Source organism: Perissodus microlepis, chromosome 4 (assembly GCF_051167445.1).
Source record: "Perissodus microlepis isolate ML-2025 ecotype Zambia chromosome 4, ASM5116744v1, whole genome shotgun sequence".
Lineage (NCBI taxonomy): Eukaryota > Metazoa > Chordata > Actinopteri > Cichliformes > Cichlidae > Perissodus > Perissodus microlepis.
The window spans coordinates 28,692,156-28,720,088 of record NC_140464.1 but is presented as its reverse complement, the minus strand read 5'-3'; the positions used below and the strand labels follow the sequence as shown (position 1 = coordinate 28,720,088).

The 27,933-nt window shown below is 41.0% G+C and overlaps 1 protein-coding gene and 1 long non-coding RNA gene across 2 annotated transcripts; both read right to left on the bottom strand.

Annotated features, from left to right (window-relative positions):
• Positions 1–13,543: 13,543 nt before the first annotated feature.
• On the bottom strand, positions 13,544–22,549 carry LOC146389197 (uncharacterized). The gene is made up of 2 exons (XR_014800132.1): positions 22,140–22,549; positions 13,544–16,078 (listed from the first exon to the last, which is right to left on the bottom strand). It is a non-coding gene; the product is annotated as an uncharacterized LOC146389197 (long non-coding RNA).
• A 1,055-nt stretch (positions 22,550–23,604) lies between these two features.
• On the bottom strand, positions 23,605–25,241 carry LOC146389196 (putative C-type lectin domain family 20 member A; the record flags this gene model as incomplete). Its single annotated transcript, XM_084924723.1, has 4 exons — positions 23,605–23,760; positions 23,896–23,987; positions 24,074–24,391; positions 24,842–25,241. Coding segments are annotated over 4 exons (966 nt in total), but the record flags the coding sequence as incomplete, so codon positions are not given.
• Positions 25,242–27,933: the final 2,692 nt, after the last annotated feature.

Sequence of the window (27,933 nt, the reverse complement as noted above, 5' to 3'; positions counted from 1 at the left end):
GCAACAACCATCTTTTATTTTAGCTTACTCTCGTGCTGATTACGTGCCACCATTCCCTCACTAAAGGGTAAGTACTGCCGCCTAGTGGCGCATGATGTACATCAATATAGATTACACCACATCCCCCTTACTGAAGTTAGGCTGGTACATTCTTTTGCTCTTCAAACAAAACATAACTGCATAATATTTTTTTTCAATACAGACATACCCCAGCATTTCAGGAAACATAAACTCGGTATTTTCATAAACACTTTCTTTTCTCTTGTAACAGATGTCCAACCATTTTCCCTTTTAAACATGCTACTCTCAAAACCACAACTTAGCATTTGAAATACAACTTTACCCTTTCCAAACAATTTGCTTCACAGATCAAGTCTTTTCGGTTTAATCACTTCCCTACCAGACCGGGTTCTAACCACACCTGGTGTATGGGGTGCGCTAGGCTCAGAAACAGTCTCTGTAGGAGTGGACTGGATCTGTTTTGCTTCGGTTTGAGTCTCTGTTTGTGGGATCAGCACAAGATGACTGCGGTTCCTTCTGATTGTCCCTTGGGGTCCACTGATGATGTACGATCGTGGAGTTGGGTGGACTGATGTCACTGTGCCCTGTGCTTTTGCATCCGTGATCCAGACTGGTTGCCCTGGCAACAATTTATCCAGTTCTCTTGTTCTATGCCTTTTGTTAAAACATCCCGTTTCTCTCTCTCTGAACAACAAACCTGCTGAAAATCAGGCAGACGGGGCTGTAAGGTTTCAGGAAGCATTGGCAAGGTAGTACGAAGCCTGCGCCCCATGAGAAGTTGAGCCGGGCTGTAGCCATTCGCCAGTGCTGTTGTTCTGTATGCCAGCAATGCCTTGTATGGATCGCTAGCTTTTTTGAGGAGATTCTTGATGGTCTGGACGCCCCTCTCTGCCTCACCGTTGCTCTGCGGGTACCTGGGACTACTGGTGACATGCTCAAAACAGTAGTCCCTTGCAAAGTCTCTCATTTCTTGAAAATGCAAATTGTGGGCCATTATCGGTAATCAATGCTTCAGGTATTCCATGGCGTGCAAATATTGACTTTAAATGCACAATCACATTGGCTGAACGAGTTGGGCTGAGTTGAGCAATCTCGACATATCTCGAGAAATAATCTACTACCAACAGATAGTTTTTGTCTTTTAGTGTGAACAAATCAGCTCCTAAATTCTGCCATGGCCTCTCAGGTAAACGTGTGGGCATAAGAGGTTCCCTCACATTAACCCTCTCCTGTATGCACAGCCTGCACTTAAGGACAAGTTCACTGATCTGATTACTCAAGCCTGGCCACCACACTGCTTGTCGCGCACGTTCTCTACACTTAACTACCCCTTGGTGTCCCTCGTGTATTTTGTCCAAAACTGCATTTCGCATGTTTGCAGGTATGACCAACCTCGTGCCTCGCAGTAGTAGTCCATTGTGTACACTCAAAACTGCTCTTTCAGACCAGTAGTGTTTCACCACTCCCTGCAGCTGGTTCCTGTCCGGCCAGCCCTCTGCACAGAACTTCATGACTAGGGAACAGACGCTGTCAGACTGTAGCTGCTCACGGAGATCTGTAAGGTATTTGCTGCTAGTAGGAAGGCCCTCCAGCACTGCGTCAACGTAAATATCGGTGTCCTCCATAAGATCATTGTCTCTGGGCATCGCGCTGCCTGCCAGCGGTAACCGTGACAGCGTGTCGGCTGTGGTGAGGCTTTTGTCTGGAATGTGCCTTATAGTGTAAGAATACCTCATTAGGCGCATGCGGAATCTCTGTATCCGCGGTGGAAGCAAATCCAGGGCTTGTCCTCCAAGTAGGCTCACAAGTGGCTTATGGTCGGTCTCAAGCTCAAAGTGCAGCCCTAGAATAAAGTCACTGAATCTTTCACAGGCCCAGGTGAGCGCCAGCGCTTCTTTTTCCAGCTGAGCATAGCGCTGCTCTGTGGCTGTCAATGATCGCGAGGCATACGCGACTGGTGACCACACGTCATTGTCTTTCTGTAGTAAAACTGCCCCCAACCCGTATGAAGAGGCATCTGCTGAGATCTTTTGGGGTTTGTTTGGGTTGTAAAGCTGTAGTACTGGTGCAGATGACAGTTCTTGTTTTAAACTGTTAAATGCGTTTTGTTGCTCATGCCCCCAGTACCACATGTTTTTAGTTGAAAGCAAGTCTCTCAGTGGTTTGTCTTTTTCGGAGAGGTTTGGGATGAATTTCCCCAGCTGATTCACCATTCCTAAGAAGCTCCTAAGCTCACTCACGGTGCTTGGCTCCTTCATATTCTGCACCGCTCTAGTTTTGTCAGGGTCAGGACTCATGCCTTCAGATGACACAATGAATCCTAAGAATTTCACTGCTCTTTTGCCAAACTCACATTTTGACATGTTCAGGGTGACGCCCGCCTTCTCTGCACGGTCGAGGACAGCGTGGAGTCTCATGTCGTGCTCCTCTCTCGTGGATCCCCAGACCAGGATGTCGTCCATGTGGCACACGACTCCCGCGAGGCCGGCTGTCACTTCCGTCACCATCATGTTTTGGAAATGCTCCGGTGCACTGGAAATACCAAATGGCAAACGATTGAAATGGTACCTACCAAATGGCGTAATAAATGTGGTGAGGAGAGCAGATTCTTTGGACAGCGGTATTTGCCAAAAGTCCATGTTAGCATCGAGCTTGGAGAAATACTGCACACCTGTGAGCATGCCTAGCGTTTGGTCTACAGAGGGAAGGATATATCTTTCACGACACACTGACCCATTTAACGGTGTCATGTCCACACAGATGCGGACTTTCTCTTTGTCCTTTTTGGGGGCTACGACCATGCCGCAACACCAGTCTGTGGGCTCTTCCACACGACTGATTACTCCCAACTGTTCCATCCTCTCCAGCTCTGTTTTGACTTTGCCCAGTAGTGGCAGCGGAACACGCCTTGGCACTTTCAGTGAATAAGGTTTAGCGTCGGGCTTCAGCTTAATCGTGTATGGTTTTTGAACAAGCCCGAGCCCATCACATAGTTTCGGGTACGCTTTCTTCACTGTCTCAAGGTCAACATTGTCCATTCGGGCAATTAGTTTCAGTCTCACAGAAGCTGTCCTGCTTAAGAGAGCTACACGCAGATTTCTGACTACATAGATTGTCTCTGTAGTGCTCCTGTCACTGTAGGAAATGTCCTCCTTCGTCGACCCAAGTACGGTCAGTGCTGCCCCTCCTGGTCCATACAGTGGCTTTTCAGCTTTTTGCAAATGCTCATCTGGCTGCTTAATGTCTTTGAATGTCTCCTCTGAGATAGCTGTGACATCTGCCCCCGAGTCTAATTTAAATGTCATGCTTTTGCTTCTCACGCAGATGTTAGCAAGCCACGGGTCTTCTCCTGAATCCAGTTCACCTAGGAAAAGTCCATCTGCACTGTCTGCCACCTCATGCACAGTTGTAGACCTACAAACTCTCCCGTAGTGTCCACGTTTTTAGCTGGGCACTGTGCTGCTGGGTGCATCTGTGCTTTTCCACATTTAGAACATGTTTTATTCTCTTGTTTTGTTATTCGTGGTTTTTGTGGCTTGAACTGCTTTTGCTCTCTGCTTCTGAATTTATTTGGCTGTGATTTTCTGACATGCACGGCATCCACGGCTGTTTTGCCAGTGCTGCTTTCACCTCTTAGGTCAGTTTGCTGCCTTTTTATTTCCTCAGATTGTCTCGCCATTGTGATAGCTTTGGTTAGGGTCAAATCTTTGTTGAGCTGCATTCTCTCCGACAGTGATGAATCTTTAAGACCCACAACGAGCCTGTCCCTCAAAAGTTCATCGTGAAGTTCACCATATTCACAGTTTTCAGCGAGAGCATATAGAGCTGTTATGAAGGAGTCAACTGTTTCTGCTGGCTGTTGTACTCGCTTATTAAACTTTGCTCTTTCATAAATCACATTCTTTCTGGGGACAAAATGTCTATCAAAAGCGTTTCTGACCGCATCGTACTGCTGGCGCTGCCCGTCTGTTAGGTCAAGTCCCCTTAGCACGTCGTCAGCCTCGTCTCCCATGCAGTAAACTAATGTGTTCACTTGGTTAGCATCTGTTGAACCGTTCAGATTACTTGCCATTCTAAAACGCTCGAAACGTCTGATCCACTTCTCCCATTCTTGGGGCTTTGCGAAGTCGAACGGTTCCGGTGGCTTGATGGTGAAAGTAGCCGCTGGTGGAGCTGCCATAACCGGGCCAGTTGCTGCCGGTAGAGCTGCTGCTTGCTCCATCATGTTTGTCGCTAGCCGTTCGCCAAGCTGACTTTCTTTTCAATTTTCTCAGTTCACCGCTTAGAGCGAGTGCACTTCTGACACCATGTTGTGTTGGGCTCTTGAATAAAACTCCCTGCTCAAGCGATAACATGGAGCAACAACCATCTTTTATTTTAGCTCACTCTCGTGCTGATTACATGCCACCATTCCCTCACTAAAGGGTAAGTACTGCCGCCTAGTGGCGCATGATGTACATCAATATACAGGGCTCTAGACTAACTTTTTGCCATGGGCGTACCGGTACGCCTAACTTTTTAAAGTTAGGCGTACCGGCACAAAAGTTCGGCGCACACAAATTTTATAATAATTTATATAATATAATGTGTTTTTCTGGATACACTATGCTTTTTCAGCATTCAAAGATTGATGACACCGTGTCAGAGCACTGGCTATGAATTTCAGAAGGATCAGGCCTTAACTTAACAGAAAAGTTAGCAATAGTTCTTTTCCTATTACAGCTACATCCACTTCTGTCGTGCCTAAGCTGCTCACTAGGGCTGGGTATCATCACTGATTTCTATAATCCATTCGATTCCGGTTTTCAAAGTCCCGATTCGTTTCAACTTAGCCTCAGACAGTTAGAAATATTATAATTCTGATCATTTATCAGAACTGACTTCATCAGAATTGTGAACATCACAGCAGATGCCTTTGTGTGAAAGTAACTGAGAATAAAACACAGAAAAACATGAAGGAGATTTTCCTGGTCTGGCTTTTTATAGCAGATAACCTTAAAAATATTCTACAATGTTCTGCATATAAAGTTTGAATTTCTTCAGTATTGAACAACAGAAAAAATAGGCTTTCTTGTCCGAGATCATTTAAGTGAAAAAAAGAAAAAGAAAAGAAAAAGACAGCAGCCGACAGCGCTGTAAACAACGGTAGACTGGTGGGTAATAAGCGAATGAATAATACAGAAAACAGAGATTGGAGACGGGAAACTGTTCTTGAAGTACAGAGAGAGATAGAGAGAGAGCTAGCTGTGCATGGAGTGTGATTTTTAATAGTCGTGGAAGCAAAACAGCAAAATTCATGACGACATTGATCAAATGTGAAGCGCAGTTTGCTGCTTCTTTTGCTGCTGGCTCGGTGAATTTTGGTTGGAGAGAGACAAAACCTGCAGCTCAGAATCAGCGCAAAAAGACGTAATCACAGCGCGGACCGGACGCATCAGAATCGCTAGGCTCCGACAGCGTGTCCGTCTACGGGCCGTCGGGTGAGAAAGCCGAGAAAGACAAAGTTGATTCTGATGCGTCGGTTCCGCTCCGTGTTTACGTCTTTGTGTGGAATCCGTGTACCTGCTCTCATTTGCTGTTTGGTTGTTGTTGAAATGGTTTTGTGAGCTTTGATCTGAGAATCTGGCGTTTCTGGCAAAACACAGTTATATTTAAAAGTCGATTCAGGATTTAATGAATTGATATCGCTTTATTCAAGCTACTCACCTCCCACTTCCACCTGCACTTTCAACTGGACCACGGCCAATCAGAGAGGTCCCGCCCCTTACTATCTCTGATTGGTTTAGTCCACGATAGGGGCAAAATCTGTGTCTGTTGTTGACCACAGGGAAGGTTGCAGATTTTTTTTTTTTTTTTTTTTTTTGCTACCCGAACAGTTGGTCGCACAGGTGCAACCAAATATTTTTTTTTAGTCGCACCACTGAAAAATTTGGTCGTATTTGTGACCAAATTGGTCGCACTCTAGAGCCCTGATATAGATTACACCACACTCTCTCAGTGTACTTTCAACCATAAGGCAAATAACCAAACCACATGAACATCTAATAAAAGATATAAATATTGAAACACTGATCCAACATTATTCTTGATTGACGGATCATTTGATTTTACACTTTTACCTGAATGTGGCTCCTTTTTTTGAAAAAACTTCCTCATATCCATTATGAACCTGGCTGTCTCTGTACACACACACACACACACACACCAGGAGTTATAAGGTTAATGGGCATTCAGTCAGTTAGCTAGTTAGTTAGCTAGTATCCATTTCAAACAGGACAGTGGTAACAACAGCAGGCTACGGAGAATTTAAAGTTTTAGATCAGCGGTCCCCAACCCCCGGGCCTCGGACCGGTACCGATCCGTGAGTCGTTTGGTACCGGGCCGCGAGAGTTGAGGCTCAGGTGTGAAATGTATGAATTTCAGGGTTTTTATCGGTTTTCAGCGTTATTTTGTTATCGTTTTTATCGTTAACTCGGTTTTCCTGGGTCTTTTCACGTGTGTTATGAATAAATCTTCTTTTTTTCGGTACCGGTACTAGTTTTATTTTGTTGTATTTATCCGTGACACCTTAAAGGCCGGTCCGTGAAAATATTGTCGGGCATAAACCGGTCCGTGGCGCAAAAAAGGTTGGGGACCACTGTTTTAGATTTTAAATAGTCTGCATACATTTCAATGTTAGCAACAGGACGGTGAAATGTCGCTGAATTTACTACAGAGCAGGACGGATTGTAGGGTAGCAAACATCGTCGGAAAACACGTTTTCAACACTGCAGGTTACCTGGTGTAATGTTTTTCAGCTAAAAAGAAACATGGTCTGACTCCTACCAACTATATAAAGAGTAACTGGGTTAAATGCAGCTAATATGTCCTGTTTTAAGCCAGGCAGTTCCACCTCAGCTCCGCTGCTTCTCAGCCACCATCGCTCTGGCAGCAGCGCTAGAGCCAGAGCAAGGGAAAGTTGGAACAAACCATTTTGGGAGGGGGGTTTATCTATACTTTTGTTGTTAAAATGTTACGTCTCAAACAAGTACAGTACTGTATGCTTTTTATATTTTTAGTAGTGTGTCACACAAACAGCAAATATTGCCAAAAAAGTAAGAAATCTTTGGGGGTGCTTTGATTCATTTTGGGGGTGCTGAAGCACCCCCAAAAATGGGCTAAAATCGCCCCTGTATAGGAGTAATATTATCATTTAAGTGTTTACTCACTTTCATTCCTGATTTCACATGCTGGTTGTCATGGCTACAAGCAACTGCATGTTGATTTCATTGGGAAAAAATTAATTTTGACGAAAGAACTAAACTGTTACACAACTGCAGATAAAAAATTATGACTTAACAGTATATTAATTTTTAGTTTCTTAGACAAACTGTGATGGCCTGCTAATTTTAACCCACTATGCAGTTAGTGAAACAATGACTTACAAGGCTGGGGTGTTTTATGACATATGTTTTAAAAGTGTTACAACCATCCCCTTGCTCAAAGTGTGAATAGTTTTTTGATGTTACATTTACTCATACATATACTTTTACAGCATCATGGCTAGATAGTGGAAGAGAAAGACCGATAGAGGTGTGCCTGCTGATATAAAAGTCCTGTCCTCTTAGTCCTGTTGTTAAACGGGCTGCACCTACGCGGTGTTATCGTGCCTTCGGCTCAGATACTGCTGAGCATTTTTCAACACTATTTGAACAACTTGTGTCCAGTCCCTCTGAGTCGTCCTCCGCAGATGGATTACTATCTCATCTGGACTCTGTTTGTAAATCTGCCCTTGATGTTGTTGCACCTCTAAGACTCAGGCAGTGTAAACCCAAGGCCAGTCCTTGGCTAACCGATTTTACTCGAGCCATTAGAAGAGAATGTAGGAGATGTGAAAGATGATGGAAAAAGGACAGACTGTACGTCTCTCTGGAAGCTCTTAAGACTAGCTGGAAAGCTTATCAGAGGGCAGTAAAGACTGCCAAAAACTCCTATTTTTCACAACTTATTGCTGTTAATTCACATAACCCTTGTGTTCTGTATAATACCATTAATTCTGTGAATGCAGAGGATCATGTTCTTTTGCAATCTTCTGAGGTTATGTGTAATAAGTTTCTTAATTTCTTTGTGGATAAGGTTGCCAGTTTGAGACCAATGTTCCCTCTAAGCTGCACACGTGCGCAATTGCGCACTGCTGGCACAGTCTCTGCGCACAGAAAATCTGCGTTGCGCACAAAAAAAATCTAACCTGAATTGAAATTAAAATTAATACTTTAACAATTCTGTTTTGCAGTGTTAGTCAGTAAGTGACTGGCTGCTCCCGTATGGGATTAGAACGATGCCACCTTATCCCATAGTCCAGCCAATGATGCCATTCACATTCGTATATACGCAGCTAATCAACGTGGTTGACAGGCTATGACAGCGTCCTTATGTGCCGACACCGGCGTTTTAGCTGGCAAAGCGGCGTGGCTGATGTGGAGTGAAGCCACGTTAATGACAACGTGTACAACCATTGGAGATGTGAGCAGGACAGACGGAACAATTGACGGAAAAAGTTTGGACTTTATACCAGTTTTTAAATTGTGTTGAAAGGCCACGTAAAAACAGAGTTGTGATAAAAATACCTGCAATGTTTGGTTTTCTTCCTGAATACTATCGTTGTTTATATTTACTGCGGGAAGAAACGGTAAAAACGGCGTTTTATAAGGAAAAAAGCTCGAAAGCACTCTCCACCTGTGAGCAAAAACAACCCCGCCCCCTCTCCCCCGCTGCCCCTTTCCTATTCGTCCAAAAAAGTACCATGTCGACCAATCAAAAAATGATATGGCAACTTGGCATCTGTTGTTAAGAAACGGGGGGAAGTTTTAGGAGTGACGGCGGTGTTTTGAGATGTGAGAGATTTGAGACGTTTAGCGCAAATCTCGTGTAGTTAGTGTGTAGTGTAGTCAATAGTTTTGTTGTGTGTGTCAGAACAATGAGGCGACTGCTGAATGTTACAGGAGTGATACATCTCCTGTTGTCAGGCCTGCAGGTATCAGGCTGATGTTCTCCTTTATCTCATAGTGGACAGAAATTATTTTTTGGAGTGGCACAAATAATTTGTGTGGCATCAAATTTGATGCAGAACAGCTGATTGTTCTGTAAATAGTTTGGAATGTTTATTTAAAAACGCCTTGGCTGCATTTTAAAAAAATAGCTGCAAAAAACTTTGTTGTTTGCTAAACTCAGTTACTTTTTTGAAGAAGTAACTATATAATTAATTGCCCAACATTGGTCATTATATACTGTATTTTGCAGACAGAGAGTTACAGGACTCTCTCCCAGACCACAGACTCATACTCATAATACAAGTCAGAGCTTTATAAAAAGAAAAAAGAAAGAAAGTTGTGTTTTCAAAATTGGAGTTCAAGTTATTTTTCCTTCCAATAGTCTTAACATGTCAATGACTAGATTTTTTAAAATTTTCATTGTAAGTGGGCTAAAGTAGTTAATTAAAGGTAGTCTAACATAAATGTAACTGCTGTAATTTGATTTGATTTTAATAAACCATGTAACTTGGATGGATTCGATGCTGGCGTCACCACAGTGCAACACGTCTGATGTCGCTCACAGTGGTCCAAGGGATCGCTCAGGGAGTTTGTGTGTTCGCTCAGACACATGAAAAATTAGAGGGAACATTGTTTGAGACCCTCCACTTTATCTTCTGTTGGCCCGGCTGTGCATGTTCCCAGTTTAAATTTGCTTATTGCTTTCCAACCAATTGTGCTACCTGAACTAGAGAAGCTTGTGTTAACTGCTAACCCGTGTGGTTCTCCGAATGATGTCGCTCATCCCCTTTTTCTAAAACCAGTGTTTCCTACTGTTGGACCACATATTCTGAACCTAATTAATACCAGCCTCTTGTCAGGTCAAGTACCAAGCGGGTTTAAGCATGCAGTTATTCACCCCTTACTTAAGAAGCCAGGCTCAGATATTTCAGTAATGTCAAACTTTAGACCCATCTCTAAACTTCCTTTTCTGAGTAAGATCTTGGAAAAGGTTGTTCACACTCAGCTGATGGATTATCTAAACAACTCTCAAATGTTTGAAGTTTTCAGTCCAGCTTTAAGCTGTTTCATAGCACAGAGACAGCTCTCATAAAGGTTATGAACTATATTCTGGTAGCGACGGACTGTGGTAAACATGTAGTGCTTATACTACTAGATATGACTGCTGCATTTGACACAGTGTATCATGACCTGCTGATCTCTCGATTACAGCATTGTGTGGGCATTTCTGGCTTGGCACTACTGTGGATAAAATCATATCTCTCAAACAGGAGCTTCTGTGTTAAGTTGGGCTCGTCATCGTCCTCTGTGGCCCCTCTGCCATGGGGTGTACCACAGGGATCTACAGGGTGGGCCATTTATATGGATACACCGTAATAACATGGGAATGGTTGGTGATATTAAAGTCCTGTTTGTGGCACATGAGTATATGTGAGGGGGCAAACTCCTCAAGATGGGTGGTGACCATGGTGGCCATTTAGAAGTCGGCCATCTTGGACACAACTTTTGTTTTTTCAATAGGAAGAGGGCCATGTGACACATCAAACTTATTGGTAATGTCACAAGAAAAACAATGGTGTGCTTGGTTTCAATGTAACTTTATTCTTTCATGAGTTATTTACAAGTTTCTCTTTGTTCACAGCCATTGACATGTCGAAGAGGTTAACACGTGAGGAGCGGATCGAAATTGTGTTGATATCTGGTGAACGCAGTAACCGGGTCATTGCAGCAGATTTCAATGCAAGACACCCTACGAGACCACCGATCTCCCATGCTACAGTTAGCAAACTGCTTGCTAAGTTTCGTGAAACTGGTTCAGTGTTGGATTTGCCAAAATGTGGACGCAAGAAAACTGTCACTAATGAAGAAACATCAGTGGCTGTCCTAGCTTCATTCAGCAAGAGCCCACAGCGTAGCACTCGCCGCGTGTCACTGGAGAGTGGCATTAGTCGAACATCTCTTCGGCAGATATTAGCTACTCTCAAATGGCACCCTTACAAACTCCAGCTACTGCAGCATCTCAACGAGGATGACCCAGACTGGCGCACAGAATTTGCAGAATGGGCAAAACAAAAATTGGAACAGGACCCTCAGTTCACACAGAAGATTTTGTTCAGTGATGAAGCAAACTTTTATGTGAATGGTGAAGTTAACAAACAAAACCACCGCTATTGGTCTGACACGAACCCACATTGGATGGATGCCTCCAAGACTGTTGGAACAACAAAAGTGATGGTTTGGTGTGGTATATGGGGTACAACGATAGTGGGTCCATTCTTCATCAATGGAAACCTCAAGGCCACTGGATATTTGAAATTGCTACATGATGATGTGTTTCCCTCTTTATACACTGAAGCTGGCACGTTCCCTGAGTTTTTCCAGCAAGATGGTGCACCACCACATTATGGGTGCCAGGTCCGAGCATTCCTAGATGAACAGTTTCCTGGAAAGTGGATTGGTCGTCGTGGGCCAGTTGAATGGCCCCCAAGGTCTCCCGATCTGACCCCCTTAGACTTTTATCTTTGGGGTCATCTGAAGACAATTGTCTATGGTGTGAAGATACGAGATGTGCAGCACCTGAAACTACGGATACTGGATGCCTGTGCTGGCATTTCTCCTGCGGTGTTGCTATCAGTGTGTGAAGAGTGGGAGAAGAGGGTTGCATTGACAATCCAACACAATGGGCAGCACATTGAACACATTTTATAAGTGGTCAGAAACTTGTAAATAACTCATGAAAGAATAAAGTTACGTTGAAACCAAGCACACCATTGTTTTTCTTGTGACATTACCAATAAGTTTGATGCGTCACATGACCCTCTTCCTATTGAAAAAACAAAAGTTGTATCCAAGATGGCCGACTTCTAAATGGCCACCATGGTCACCACCCATCTTGAGGAGTTTGCCCCCTCACATATACTAATGTGCCACAAACAGGACTTTAATATCACCAACCATTCCCATGTTATTACGGTGTATCCATATAAATGGCCCACCCTGTATTCTTGGGCCATTACTGTTTACATTGTATCTCCTGCCACTGGGTGCGATCTTTCGTAAACACAGTTTCATTTCATCTATATGCTGATGACTGGCTCAAAACTTTTTAAATTTTAATGAACGTAAAACGGAAGCAATTCTGTTTGGCCCGAATTGTTCCTCTGATATCCCTGATGTTGACCTTGCTGCTCTGACCCCTCACCTGAAGAGCTCGATTACCAATCTTGGGTTAAAAATCGACTCTGCACTTACCTTTGATGGCCACGTGAATGGGGTGGTGAAATCGTCATTCTATCAACTCAGGCGTCTGTTGAAGGTTAAACCTTTTCTTTCAAGGCGTGACTTGGAGACTGTTATCCATGCTTTTATAACCTCACGCTTGGATTATTGCAACTCCCTTTTAATAGGGGTTGGACTGGGCACTCTGACACCCCTGCAACTAGTCCAGAATGCTGCAGCACGGTTTTTATCTGGTAAAAGGAAATTTGAGCACATTACTCTGGTTCTGGCCTCCCTGCACTGGCTTCCAATTGAATTTAGGATTCATTTTAAAGTTCTTTTATTGGTTTTTAAATCTTTAAATGGTCTGGCACCTGCATATTTGTCTGATTTGCTGAAGCCCTATGTCCCCACTCGTTCACTCCGGTCAGCTGAGCAGCTGTTGCTCTCAGTCCCCAAATCACGGCTGAAACTGAGAGGAGACCGAGCGTTCTCTATCATGGCTCCTAAGCTTTGGAATAATCTTCCTCTTCACATTAGGCACTCGACATCAGTGCTGGTTTTTAAATCCAGATTGAAAACGCATTTTTATTCACTGGCTTTTGACTCAGTTGTTAACTGACTTGTATTTACTTATATTTTATTGTTTTTGCTATGTTTATTATTTTATCGTATTTATTATTCTTATGGTATCTATTATGTTTCTATTGTTCAGCACTTTGGTCAGCCTTGTGTGTTTTTAAAGTGCTACATAAATAAACGATGATGATGATGATAAAAGAAAAAAGCATCTGATGGGGTCTCAAAGAAGGGCAAGTGGGCTACCAACATTCATCAACACTGTGAATGTGATTAAGAATATACATGCACGCTGCTATTGTTTGTTTGTTTTTTGATACAAATAGTATATATATGCTTTAAATGAGACTGTAGCAAGTATGACCCACGCTCAGCTAGTGGTCTCCTCTTCGGGTCCCTCAGGTAACTACTGCAAGAATATTGGATGCATGATGATAGGACCCAGTTGTGCCAGCCAGCCTCCCACAACACATCACCTTGAATCCCCTGGTCCACAGATCCCACACCCCCACCACACAGACCTATATCTTTTGCATACAGGTGTATTATACTAACATGTTTATTAAGTAGTCATAGTGTTATGAAAGATGCCATTTATAAGATGTAAAAGTGGGAACTCTAACCAAAAATTTGAGTTGCAGGTGCGGAAGCAAAAAGTGTTACAAACATAGTCAGTCTCTCCTATACTGCAGTAGTAATTTTAGTATTTTATTTTGAGGTAGGGTTTGCTAAACATAATGATCTGTGCTCTAACCTTGCTTGTCCCCAAATAAATACTACTGTCAAATTAATAAGTGGGTTTATAATCATTATAAAAGCTACTGGAGCAAAAACAAAATATGCAGCCTCATTACCATCTGCGATACACTGTGTATTCTGACACCTGTCTGCCACAACCAGCATTACATTTTCAGCAGTTTGAGCTACAGTAGCTCATCTGCTGGATCAGACCACATGGGCCAGCCTTCGCTTCCCATCACTGAGGCTTTGCTGTCCATGACCCTGTTGCAAGTTCACCACTGTTCCTTCCTTGGACCACTTTTGATAGATACTGAACACTGCAGACTGAGAACAGCAGATCTACAGTTTCGGAGATGCTCTAGCCCAGTCATTGAGCGTAAACAATTATGCCCTTGTAAGACTTGCTGAAATCCTTATGCTTGCCCACTTTCCTGCTTCTAACACATCAACTTTAAGGACAAAATATTCACTTGCTCTCTGTTATATCAGACCCACTAACAAGTGGAATAATAAAGAGATAATCGATATGATTCCCTTCAGCTATAATGGAAAATATTATGACAGATGTATGACTGGGCAAATCCAAGTTACACTTGAAATGATTAAAAATTAACAGTAGCTTCTTAAAAATTACTAGTTTGACGGCATTATTTATTCAGGGACAAGCAAGGGTGATGGCATCAGTAAAGAACAGCTCAGTATGTTGTAAACATTATGTTGCATGCATAAACATACGCAAACTATACTTTATTTTCCATTAAGTTGCCAAAATTAAAACTCCACTGTACAGAAAAAAATAACATGATTCAGAAAATGCAGATGCAATATAATCTGAATTATTATTCCAGCTGCCATAAACAGAAAAGATTTAAAAAGGTTTTGACAGGGGATTTCTAAGAATCACCCCACAATTCTTCAGCTGAGACACCTGAGTTAGAAAACACAAACACTGCAGTTGTCTTTACTTGCGAGGACGGTCATAGAGCGCTCGTACTCCAGCCTCACGCTGTATCACTGTCTGCGTTCTTTATTTATACAAGTTCGTGTCTGTGTGTGTGTGTACAAAGATAACAGAGTTATTCTAAGAACTCAGAGCTGAGGTTCCCCTTTTCTAAGTCTGTATGTTCTTACAGAAAGAGGAAGCTGTTAGTTGTTTATCATACAAGAGTTCATGTCAAAAGTCACGTAGACATTTGCTTAGCTGATCACACTATATACAATTTTCTTTTAACATTCCCTCCTGTAGATCAGAAAATGAAATGTACAATTCATCAGTAAGTAACTACTTGTCTGGTTTTCAGTTACTACATAATTAGTTGCACTTCATCTTCATCTTACAAATAGGAAAAGAAGTCTTCATGATCTTCATCGGTTTATGGTACATCTGCATATGCTGTGAGTGATAAACTTATCATCTGTGAAATTACAGCTTCTAAACAAGGAATAACACAAGTAAAGAAAAGCAAAATAAAACCAGGGAAACTCCAACGCCGATCAACAGTCTCCTTAGAATCTGAAGTCATTTTTGAAGAATGTACATTATCTGGCATGTAGGTGCAGCATGTGGTGTTGAATAAGACCCACAATCCTCCTGTCTCAGCCAGGATCATGTCCAGTGCTACACGATGTTGCATTACAGAAATTCTGAGACCGTCTATTTCTTGGTTTTGTCCCTCGTTGACCTTGCAGGATGCATTGAGGAACAAGCCGAATCTATAGTCCAGTGTCTCAATTCCGAGAGCATGTTTTCCAACTCCTGAGTGAGTTGAGTACCTTTTGTCCAGTTGTCCAGAGTTTGAATTCTTCAGGTACAGTCGGTTCCCCAGATTGAGTCATGTGGTCTGACTGTTGAAGTTGAGCGTTTCTTCTTGGATGAGGATGGTGATGTTGATGTGCACTTTACACAAGTCATTCTGAAGATGTGGTCAGAGATCAGAATTGGTGCACATGTTCCAGTGTGTTTACCATATATGGTTGGTTGTACTGATGTGCTTGGCATGTGCGAGCAGACGTAACAGTCTTTCTCTGTGGTTCTGTTAAACACATATCTATATCAGGCATTGTTCATCCAAAGATGGATGTGGTCTTGTGTCATGTCCGATAGATGTGAGTTGTCATGTGTCCATCTCTTATCTCGGCTCGTGTATGGGTCTCTGCCGTCTTCCAGGTCGGATAGTCTGATGAATAGAGCCGTTGCCAGTAGTAAGACGCCAGTCATCACCTGAGAACACTTCATGCTTGAGGTTGGCCACACCCAAATGTATCAGTGGGCCTAAAGTTGGTCAGTGGCTGGAGAGAGGAATGCGAGCTGAGCTCAATCAGCACTCCCCTCTCACCACTGAACCCCGGCTCTGATGAATCCAAGATGGTCTCTCTGCTATTTTACAGGCTGTGGGTGTGGTCAATAACACTTGGTATGGGCCTTCTCCAATTTTTCCTCTGGAGTACCCGTAGTAGGACCCAATCGCCTGGTTTCAACCTGCAAGAGACTGGAGAAGAGTCGTACGGCAGTTTATTGTTCAAAATAATATCCTTATTTTCTAGTAGTTTTGCCATCCATTCTGCCAATTGTTTCTCTGACAGATTTGTCTAAGGGTTCACTTGTTACTGGTAGTGGAAAAGGTCTGCCATGAACGACCTCAAATGGTGTAAGTTTTTGAGAGCCTTGTGTTAATCTCATCCACATTTTTACTAGGCCTGTGCATTCAGGCCATGGTCTTCCTGTTTCTTCCATGCATTTTCTGAGTCTCTGTTTTATGGTGCTGTTAGTTCTCTCCACTAACCCTGCACTTTGTGGGTGATAAGCACAATGGTTTCTTATGCTGAATCCTAGTGCTTCAGAGACTTTACTGATCATATCATTGACAAAATCTGTCCCATTATCTGATCTTATCAGAGTAGGGATGCCATGTTAGGATGAAATGATTACATAGACATTTTGCAACTGAGATTGCATCTGCTTTTTTCACTGGATAAATCTCTGGCCATTTTGAGAATACGTCTATAATCACTAGAGCGTGATTCAATGAAATCCATATGAATGGTGTGAAATGGATGAGGTGGTGTGGGGAAATGTCCTCTTTTTGTCCTCAGATTGCCTTGTGAATTGTGTTTTTGACAGATCATGCATGTTCTCACAAATTCTTTTGCTGAAGTTTCGAAATTTAGAGGGTAAAAGTGTGTATTAATGATCTGTATCATCGGTCCTGATGACACATGGGTTACCCCATGGGTCACTAATGCTGCTGTTCTGTGTAGGGACTTAGGAAGTATTGGTTTTCCTTCACAAGTCATTAGATCATCTTCTGGGTTTCCAGTAGATGTAATCATTCCTCTGTTCTGCCAAATTTTTGCAAAGTGATGTACTGCTGAAAAAACATACTGACTGTCTGTGTATATATTTATGTCTTGGCCTTCGTGTAATTCACATGCACGTATTACTGCTGTGAGTTCTGCACTTTGAGCTGCGTATGAGGATGTGAGTGGTTTCGCTTCTATGACTCTGTCTGTTGTGGTTACTGCATAACCTACACAGTTTTGTCAGCGAAACCGGGTTGTGGTGTGCTGTGAACGTCAGCACGTGGCTTTGTTTCCTCGTCTAATTTTTGCGTACAGCAGTGTGGATGACCTTCTTCGGGTGAGGCCAAAAGTGTGCTTGGGTTCAGCTGACCACACTTCTCGATTCTAATGTGTGATTGCGACAGTAAGATTCCAACATATGAGAGTTGTCTCGCATGTGTGAGGTAGGACAGATTGGCTTGGAGTAAAATTGAAGTCACTGCGTGGGGTACTCTGATCATCAAAGTGTGCCCTAAAACAATGTCAGCTGACTTTTTTACTGCCTCTGCTGCGGCTGCACAGGCTTGCACACATGTAGGCAGGCCTGACGCAACAGAGTCTAATTTGCACGAGTAAAATGAGTGGGCGTTGTTTTTCTCCAAATGCCTGTGTTAAAAACTGCTTTCATGTAACCTGCTCCTCCATCTACATGTAGGTAGAAAGTGTGGAGATACAGAAATTCTTTTATTGCTGCCATATAACCTGCATTATTATAATTGCATTAATAACATTATTTTCAGCATTATTCCATTTAATAATGTTAGAGATATTCTTTTATCAAGCACTCAGATATAATGAAATAACACTCAGACACTTCAGCAGTTTAACGTGCACGGGTGAGAGCTCAACGGAGACTCACACCCTGCAGCAGCTCTCTGCCTTTATTTATACACAGCATGAAGCATACAAAAAAGGAAATATCATGCTTATTTAGTCAAGCAGGCAGGTGTAACTTCTCAAAACATTGTGTTCTCTACAAGGTCGTTTCTTATTCTTGGGTGGCGGTTTCCTGTTGCTGACAGATAATGTGACGGCAAACAGTTTCCGTTATAGAGCAAAGAGCCAGCGGTTAATTGTGCAGCTGGTTGAGTACAAACAGAAATATAAACACTCTTAGCTGATTATTATATGAATAATAAAACCTTTAAAAGCAAAAATCCTTTGACAAATAATATTTCTCACAGTATTGATATTGCATTAAAGTTGTTTATTGAAGATGTTCATTTAAGGATCCTTCCATTATGTTAACTTTTATTACAGGTACAGCCAGACGTATTTCATACACATTGCATCGTATTTGCTCATTCAGAGTTGTTGCATTAGTCTACAAGAGGGTCTTAAGCTTTGTGAAGCGTGAGTCTTCACAATTTATTGTGTCAAGGACTAAAGCATAGAAGGATAATTGCATACATGCTTACAATACACATATAATCTAGGAACAGGCCTGAGCAAAGGCCCAAATGTATTCAGCTTCTTGTTGCAACCTGTGGCGTTTTGTTCTACTTGGTAACAGATGACCGGAGTCAACAACCAGCCCTCAGAGACCCTGAAGGCTTGAAGTTATTACCTTGTTTGGAAGGTGTTATAGAAAAGAGAAGTTCTATGTCTGTTTATAGCCATCTAAGATGTACCATTTACTGTAACTAACGTCTTTAACCTATTTTTACGCCTTGGAGGGGCGGATACCTCACTGCTTTAAAAGTGTTCACAACATGTATTTTTGTCAGAAGACATATGCTGATGTTTTCTCCTGTGTGTTAATAAACTCATCGTTTGATTGCACTTTTCTGGGGCCTCCGTGGTTTGTGACACTGCTCTGCATTGATTGATTTCGCAACAAAAGGCTTATCATAGTCAGGCAATGCTAAAACTGTATTTGTCTGTAAAGCTGGTTTTAAGTTACTGTATGCTTCTTCTGTCTTTTTTGTAGATGCAACATTACATTTTTATTTAAGGCTTTTAGGTCATTTCTATTTTTTTCCCAAAGAACTCACACATCTTACATATTTCAAACTTTTAAGTTAGGATTTAAAAAACTTCTTTATTTGAACTTTTCCCACAAGGTTCCATTCTTCCTGTAGCAGCTTCATATAAAGTATGCACCAGACTTATAATCTCAATGTGGATGCATTGCTCACAGCTCTAAAACTAGACATTAGTAAATCATATGCCTAATCATTATGTGTCACTGTGATCCACAAGTATGATCACAAATTTGTTTATTTTTCAAACCAACAAAACAAACAGACAAAAAACAAAAAAAAAAACAAAAACAAGTTGCTGATGGCATAAACGCTTTACACACATGAGCCAGGACACAAAAAGAAAAAAGCTGCTGCCAAAAACAAATCACAAGTGTGAGGAAAAAACTGAGCTCACAGACAGCTGCATGTGTGAGCTTTAATAGCATGCAGCTCCTGCTCTAAAAAAAATAAAATAAAATAAATGTGTAACATGCGCATTAGCTTAGTAGTGTCCACATATTTAATTCAGCTTCTCAATCTTGTAGCTTTAGCTGTTGTATACAGGGTTTAGCTTATTAGTTGTTAGTATAGGTGTACTCTATATCTCAATAATGTCTCATCTAGGATGACAGGTTTTCAAGCAGGTCAAGTGCCTCTATGCACTTAATTAGTTTAGATATTTTCTTTATTTTCTTCATGTCATATGTCGTTTGTCCTGATTTGTGTTTGAGGGAAGAGACATACGACTGGAGGTCCATTGGGCGTCAAACAATGATTTTATTGAAACACATATATGTGGGAAGCCGAGCACAATCACTCAAACAGCATCGATCTTCTCCGAACAATAAATGGGGTGTCATATATATATAACATATGACGACGAGTATTATGCGTCAGAGCAGATAAAAAACACATGCATGAGTTCCAGTAATTCTGCCTAGGACATATTCTAAAAAAGAACAGTTCCTTCCTCTATTCCTCCGCCACCGCCAGATGCTTCCTGTTATTTCACTTACTGCACTTCACTTATTTGCAGAACTAAACTGTCACGTATGCAGATAAACAACTTTGCAGTCAGTTTCGAGCAGAACACGTCTAGATACTGTGTATGTATGCAGGCAGACTTATGTGTGTCTTGACCTCAGTGCATGACCTCACTCAACAAACAAAGACATTTTAAAAGTATACTTCCTGACTCCGTTTGAGTCATCTGTTACCAGGCAAACTCCAATGCAGCAGGCTGCTGAGGGCACACACAGGCCTTTATTCCATCTCTATACAATATGTATAATATGTGGTGAATTGTACTGTAAGCATGTATGCAATTCTTTCAATAGCTGTGGGTCACTTTGCACAATTGATCGGTCGAACATCGCGTCGGCCGTAGCTTCAAACCATTAATTAACTTGACCGAGCTTCAACTCTTTAATGAGCACAAAAATGCAGTGTGTGATTACAGTTGCACCTGCAATGAAAGATTATCATGTAAATATGCTTTGTAATTATGCTCACACCTGAAATACAGACTTTAATGTAACATCAACAGTTTCAATAAATGCTCTAATGAAATGCTAATGATAAATCATAAATGATGCAACAGTAATAATAATGGTTATGAATAGTAACAGTAAAATAATATTCTCATCCCAACACGTTGTACTGAACTTGAGCAAACCGTAAGCTTGATGCAGACTGCTTTTAACAATTATCCACCTCACATCATAACTGACTGAGGTGCTTCTTCATATTAATATTATGTCATTATTAATGTTATTATCTTTTTTTTTATATAACAGCAATAGTATATTATAATATTTTATTAGTATATTACATTATACTACTATACTACTAATATACAATAGCTTATTATAATGTATAATTTTATTATGTATCCATCAAGGGCTGCGGGTGATCTGCAGTTTCACCCTTTCCCAAGCTGGAGACATTTTCCTTTTCACACACTTTCCTTGGCTGAACAATGACACAACCTTAATGTACCTTATGCATCTCTCTATTTTATTTAATATGTGTTTGTGTGAATTATCTGCTTTCATTCATTCTATTCATTCTGGGCATGGTCATCATCTCAACTATGTTTCATTGTTAATACCAGTTTACAGGTTGTTATCCTTCCTATTATTAGTTTGAATACATTAAAGATAAGCTCTAATTTAATTTAGCCTTTTGTTTATTTTATTTTATTCCTCTTGTATTTATATGTATTCAGTCAGGTCTGTTTCCAACCTTTTTTAAACTACTTTAAACTACTTTGATCTCTAATTTTTCACTTGATGAGGGATTATTATGTTCTTCCTGATATGGGTGAGTGTATAATGGGTGGTGCTGCAGCTGCGGCTGCAGGAACAGGTGGTGGATTAATAAAAGGATTGCGAAGACTGCACAGTGTCTCGTCTTCTGGTTTTACTAAACTGGCAGTTAAGTTCTGTTTTTCTGACTGTTTATCTTTTTTTCTCTTGTTTTTTTTTTTTTTCAGGCCAGGAAGTATTGTGATTCTTGAGTACATTTTCCTTTCTTTCTTTTTTTTAAAGTCTTTCGTCTCTCCTAATTCTTTTAAAGAGCTTCCTTCAGATGTGTTAGCGCTGAGGGGCTGCATTTCCCTCCCCAAGTGGGACATTTTGTTTTCTTAGGATTTCTCCATCTACAAGCACTGATTTGTCCGGCGCCTGGACATTTCTTTTCTAGCCACTGCTCGTCAGCAGTGAGTTTGGTGGGCTGATTCCCCATTATCACAGAACTGCAGAGCCTTCTCTGGTAGACTTGACTCGGGGGTGGTGGCTGACACGCCCTTCTACTCCGCGCTATTCACGGAGTGGTGTAAGTTTTATGAGGCGGAACTCAACCTTTCCCCTTTGTCACCAGTACGTGGGCTTTTGCAGGATACACGAAGATAGAAGTAGTTCAGCAGTTTGTGCTGTAAAATCAACTTACTTCCAAACACATACACACACACATACACACATTAGACATTTGCACGCTAATTTGTCATGAAGTATTTCACGGCCACTTCTAAAACCAGTTTAAACGCAGTTCCTTTTTGGCGAACTTAAACCCATTTTGTTACGAAGTATTTGACGGCTACTTCTAAATCCAGTCTAAACACAGTTCCTTTCGGCGAACTCAACCTATTTCACGTGTTTCACGAAGTAAATGCGGCTACTTCCAACCTATTTTACGCGTTTCACTAAATCCTTGCGGCGGTTTAAGACCAAAGTTAAGGTTTTCTCACCCTCAGTTGTCTTTTGCTGGTTGTTCAGGTCGTCTGGCTGGATCCCAGCGTCGTGGACCAGAAATAGTTCACCGGCCTGGACCCGAATTTGAACGTCCCAGGTCTTTCTCCTCTACCTGGAGAGGGCTGTCGACAGACTTCGGTGCTGGCTTCCCACGACGTCAGGATACAGCAGTCAGACCTTGGATTTGGAGTGACAGAAACGTGTCTGTTGTTTCCATCGCTAAGCTCGAAGGACCAATTTAAATGACAGGGGATTTCTAAGAATCACCCCACAATTCTTCAGCTGAGACACCTGCAGTTGTCTTTACTCGCGAGGACGGTCATGGAGCGCTCGTACTCCAGACTCGTGCTGTATCACTGTCTGCGTTCTTTATTTATACAAGCTCGTGTCTGTGTGTGTGTGTGTACAAAGATAACAGAGTTATTCTAAGAACTCAGAGCTGAGGTTCCCCTTTTCTAAGTCTGTATGTTCTCAGAAAAGAGGAAGCTGTTAGTGCGTTAGCATGGCGTGTTGTTACCAGAAACTGGAAGTTAAAAAGAAAAACGCTGACACTGTCTTGATTAGCAGCAGAAACTGCCCCAGTTAGTGAAGCAAAGCTTCGTAAAAGTTCTTCAAAAGTGTTTCAGAAGTTATCGGCTAACATCTCAATAGTGAGATGAATGTTAGGCAGAGCTGCCAAAATCAGCACAGGTGGCTGCTATGAGCTCCATGAGGAAAGTCCAGTGATGTCCAGTGATGGCGAGCCTCCCTGTGTGAAGCTCGCCATCACTGGACATCACCGGACTTTCCTCATCAGACAGACAGCGAATGATTTATTTGGTTTGTGGTAGGATTCCAACAGTCAACCCGACTGGCAACAGTGGACAGACAAAAAGAGTGCACTCCAGACTATGAATACACCAGGCATGAAACTGCTAGACGGCTAGACTGTTCCTACTGATAACTAAAGTCACAGTTGACTGATATCGCTGTGTGTTATCATTATTTGCACTCATATCCACCTCCTCCCTTACCCAGGAGTGGGTTATATTGATATATCTATCTATATATCTCTATCTCTCATATATATATATATATATATATGATGTCACCCTTGAAACAATTGCAGAACCTGCTACACTGAACAGACATTGTTAACAAAGATGTGACATTGATTAAAACTCACAGGATATACATGTGAGGCACACACACAGGTAAGCAAATGTATTATGAAACTATGAACTATGAAGTTTCTTAAGACACAGCTGTCAAGCTATACAAAAAAAGGATTTGTGTACAGCTGAGCAGAACCTATCCGACTATGAATGATATTTCACCTGTTCCAGAGGCCAAATTTAAACAAACAGTCAAGTACCCATTAGAGCACAAAGTGAAATTATAGTCCTGTTTAATTAAAATGTTAAACAGTGAAGTGTAGCTCATGAAAAAAAATTCAACCATTGCCTTTATCTAGGCTCGCTGTCAGACTTGGTTGCATACGGTCTGCTGCTGATCCTGACCAGAACTCTTGTCTAATTCTTTCTCGTCGTCCTTGTTGAAGGTCTTCCCATCAGGCTCCTTCAACCATCTTAGCTTGATATCGTCATTCAGGCTGTGCTCATTTAATCTCTGACTGAACTGTGAAACACAAACACCTCACTTTAGTCAACCATAGCTGTAAATATTGGCAGAAATGTAATAGAAATAAACAGAAATAGAAATAACAGAACTAGATGTAACATTTTTTATTATAATGGTGAAGTTTATAATTACCTTTTCCAAGATGTTCTCTTTTAGTCCCTCCATATCCACAGCAGTGTTAGTTGTCTTCAGCTGCACTTTCAACACCTTCCTCACAGACACAGCTGTTTCATTAGCAAAACAAATTAGAACTGAATTAACGAGTTCTGTGAACATTAGATTGCTTTTAAAAACTGAGAGGAGAACTCACCAGTGAAACAGGCAAAGTTACGGGTATTTATACAATTAGAGTTGACCCAGTTCACAGATGATGAAGTACCACAAGAAGCTGTCACTAACGTGGACGGTGCATTGGGAAACCAGTTGGTAAATGAAAGTGTGCTCCCATCTGACCACTTCCAGGAGTTTCTGTAAAGACCGATCCAAGCAGTGGAAGTTGCAATTGCCTTCAGCTGTTGACTCTCAGATTGGTTCCTCACACTGGCCAGGTCAGTGTAGTGGTCCCTGCAGTAGCTTTGAGCATCCCTCCAGGACTTACTCACACCAACAAAGATGAAACTTGATGTGTCTGAAAACATTTGAACAGTGTTTTACTCCAAAGTCATTACAAATATCCAAACAAGTAATAGAAACCATGTTGTAATTTCTCAGCATGGTGTAAAACTGCAATTATTTATGTGTCATTTAAACCAGGACTATAGCAGAGTTAAAATATAATTTCAAATGATCTGGCTCTGTTACAAATAGAATCGCTTATGGTGATTCTGAAAATGAATACCATGTGCATTTTTCCTTCTTTTCATCTTTTCTTTGTATTTTAGTCCCTTCCTTTGAAGATGTGAAAAGAGACACATTTATGAGCTCTAAGAGACTTAAGGTTAATTTTTGTTTGGATCATTGATAACATATAAAATGGCCAAAGAAGTTCAGCAACGATTTATTTTACAGCTGCAAACACAGCCTTAAAGGGAATGATTGATAGTAATAATAATAACACTCATAGTTTGGTTTTCATTACTTTTGTTGTAGCAGTAGAATGGTAACAGGTTTTCACACAACTGGTCATCCCAGTTCCCATTTTGAAGCATTGCCACACAAGCCATGTAGCTGCTTATTCCATAACTGGGTTCCCCATTATTCCACATCGTGAAGTCAGCCTCTCCTTCATCATAGTGATCCTGGTTCTCCAGAGACCATTTCCATGCTTCTGTGTCAGGTTGAAGTCCAAACCATACATAACCTGATGATCCTATGACTTCCCTGAGTGCGGCAAGGTCCTGAGCATTATGTACAGTCGCCAGGTCAGTGTATGTCTTCCTGCAGTAATTTTGAGCTTGAATCCAGTTCATTGGAATTTTAACAAGGTGATAGATGTGAGGTAAACATGCAGGTAGGAAACACAGTCCTGTGTTAACAATAAAGATATTTTACAGCACACTTCATACAGTATTTGACATATGTCAAAACAGAGGTTGATTAATTCATCAGCATTTTCAATTCACATATACAGTTTACACATTACACATTACATTATAATTTTTTTTATTTAATTTTTAAATGCTGTCCCTCCCAGACATGGATTCACACCAAAATACATGTGGAGTTTAGAGATTTATACAAAAAAAATAACACTGACCTGATAGGACTATCATAACTGCAATGCCTTTCATCATTTTGGACGCCTCACTTGCACCAAGAATTAAGTGTCAGCATATCAGTGCTATTTTCAGTGTTCGGGGACAAAGAGTTGAAATGCTCTACTGTAAAAAAATGACCGATACAATAAGTGTTGCAATGAAAATAAGAGCAAAGTAAAATAAATAAAGTAATATATATATATATATATATATATATATATATATATATATATATATATATATATATATATATATACATATATATATATACACATATATATACATACATGTATATATATACATATATATTTTACTTGGTATTAAAATGACTTTACCAACAAGAGATTTAACATTTTGAATAAATAAATGCAATACATTAAATACAAAAAAAATCTGTAGCTATACCAGGTGTGTGTTTTTTAAAAGCAAATGTCCTGTTGTGTTTGTGCTTACCCGAAATAAATCCAGTTGCTATTATCTAACAAATGGCTGCGTAAAAGTATTCTCAGTGCAGTCAGTTGTTTGATTAGTGCAGTCCTCTGACTATAAAGAAATGCTCTCGGTTTGGAAGTGTGCGTGTGACTAAATTACCATGTGCTTCATGTCTATATTCTTAAATGAGGGACACAGGATCAGTCAACCAAATTTTGTTTATCACTCCAGCAAAATATTTGCATAATTCAATCTCTTTTCCAACAAGCTTTGTAGAAATGAGAGTGACTAGGGCTGTTGGGCTCAGTTGGTCACACCTGTAAACTTTTAAGGCACATGTTTTTGTGATTTGGTGCTATATAAATTAAACTGAATTTGGCTAAACTGAATGAAAATTTTGTGACTATTACACAGGGTTTAGTTTAATTATTAACCAAAATAAAGTGTCCTGGAGTTTGGCGAGGACCTGTTATAAGAAGTCTGTACTTCCAGACGTCATAATAATAATAATAATAATAATAATAATAATTTTGTACTTACACTAAGCCTATGTTTTTTATATTTAATCTTTATTCTCAAACTCTTAAACGCTACCAAAACAATACCTGAGAGAATAGACACTACTGAGAGCAGATAATGTCCCCAACTGACCTAAGTTTCAGTTTAAAATCGCATGTTTTAAGAACAATATTGGTTCTTTGCTTAGGGATTATGCTTTATAAGTGCAGTTTGTTAAACCACTGAATAAACCACAAACTGTCCATCTCTGTATATTGGGCCAAATCCAACATATTCTCATCCCAAAACTTAACATGCCAATGCTATGTGACAAATCATCGTATGTTACGTTTTCGGCCACCCAACCCACCCATATGCCACACGTTTGGAAACATGAGAACCGTTTGGAATGACTCTACACATGTACATTTATTTTATTTTCTCATCATCAATCGCTTTGAAAAACACTATATAATACAATTAAGGTGAGGTTAGGGCTGGAATTTAAGGCTGGAATGTGTGTTACCGCTGGGAGCGTCATTCTATTGGATTCCATCCACAATCTGGCGCGTATCTTAGGGACGCGAAAGGTTACCTTTCACGTTCTTCTGTGACGCCTCAAGAAATGACAAATTGTCTGTATGTTACGCGTTGGAATGGGAACGGTCTGGCCAAATCACAACAACAGTTGCCTCAAGGTGCTTTAAATTATAAGACCCTAAAATAATACAAAAAACATAATCAGACAATCATCTATGAGTATTTTATGGGTAATTGAAACTAGTAATATATCCTGGTTTTTGTTTGGTTGAAAGTCACTTTTAATGCCCTATTCAAATGCAGTTGATGTTAGTTTGATTGAAGTACACTATATTGCAAAATGTATTCACTTTCACATACATATAAACTTGAGTGACATCCCATGAATTATTCTATTAGGTTTAATTCTATTAGCTGCACCCTCTGCAGCTATAGAAGCTTCAACTCTTATAGGAATGCTTTCTACAAGCATCCCAAAGGGGTTCTATCAGGTTGAGATCAGGCTTCTGTGCAGGCCAGTCATGATCTTCCACACCAAACCTGTTGGAACAGTAAGGGGCCAAACTGTCCTCCATGAAATTGTCCAAAATATCTTGGTATACTGAAGCATTAAGCATTCCTTTCACAGAAACTTAGGGGCCAAGATCCATTCCTGAACACTAACCCCACGCCATAATCCCCCCCATGCTCTGCATAATGCAGTCAGATCCAATCCAATCCAGGACACAAGAAATGCCTCCACCTGCATTGCTGTCAGCTATTTCACCCTGGAGGTCCGTCCTGATGGTATTGAATGCACTGGAAAAGTCCAAAAAGTATAGTCAGGCCTCATCAGGAGATGTGGTCTTAATATAGGTCAGAGCTGGTCAAGGATGAGTGCTCAAACCGGTGCTTAAAGAATGGAGAACACAAAATTGGTCCAAAAACCTCTCATGTTCAGCTGTTTTTTTGTAAAAAGATAACAATGTTAGCCTTTTCTGCAGCTATGGGGCATATATGGTAT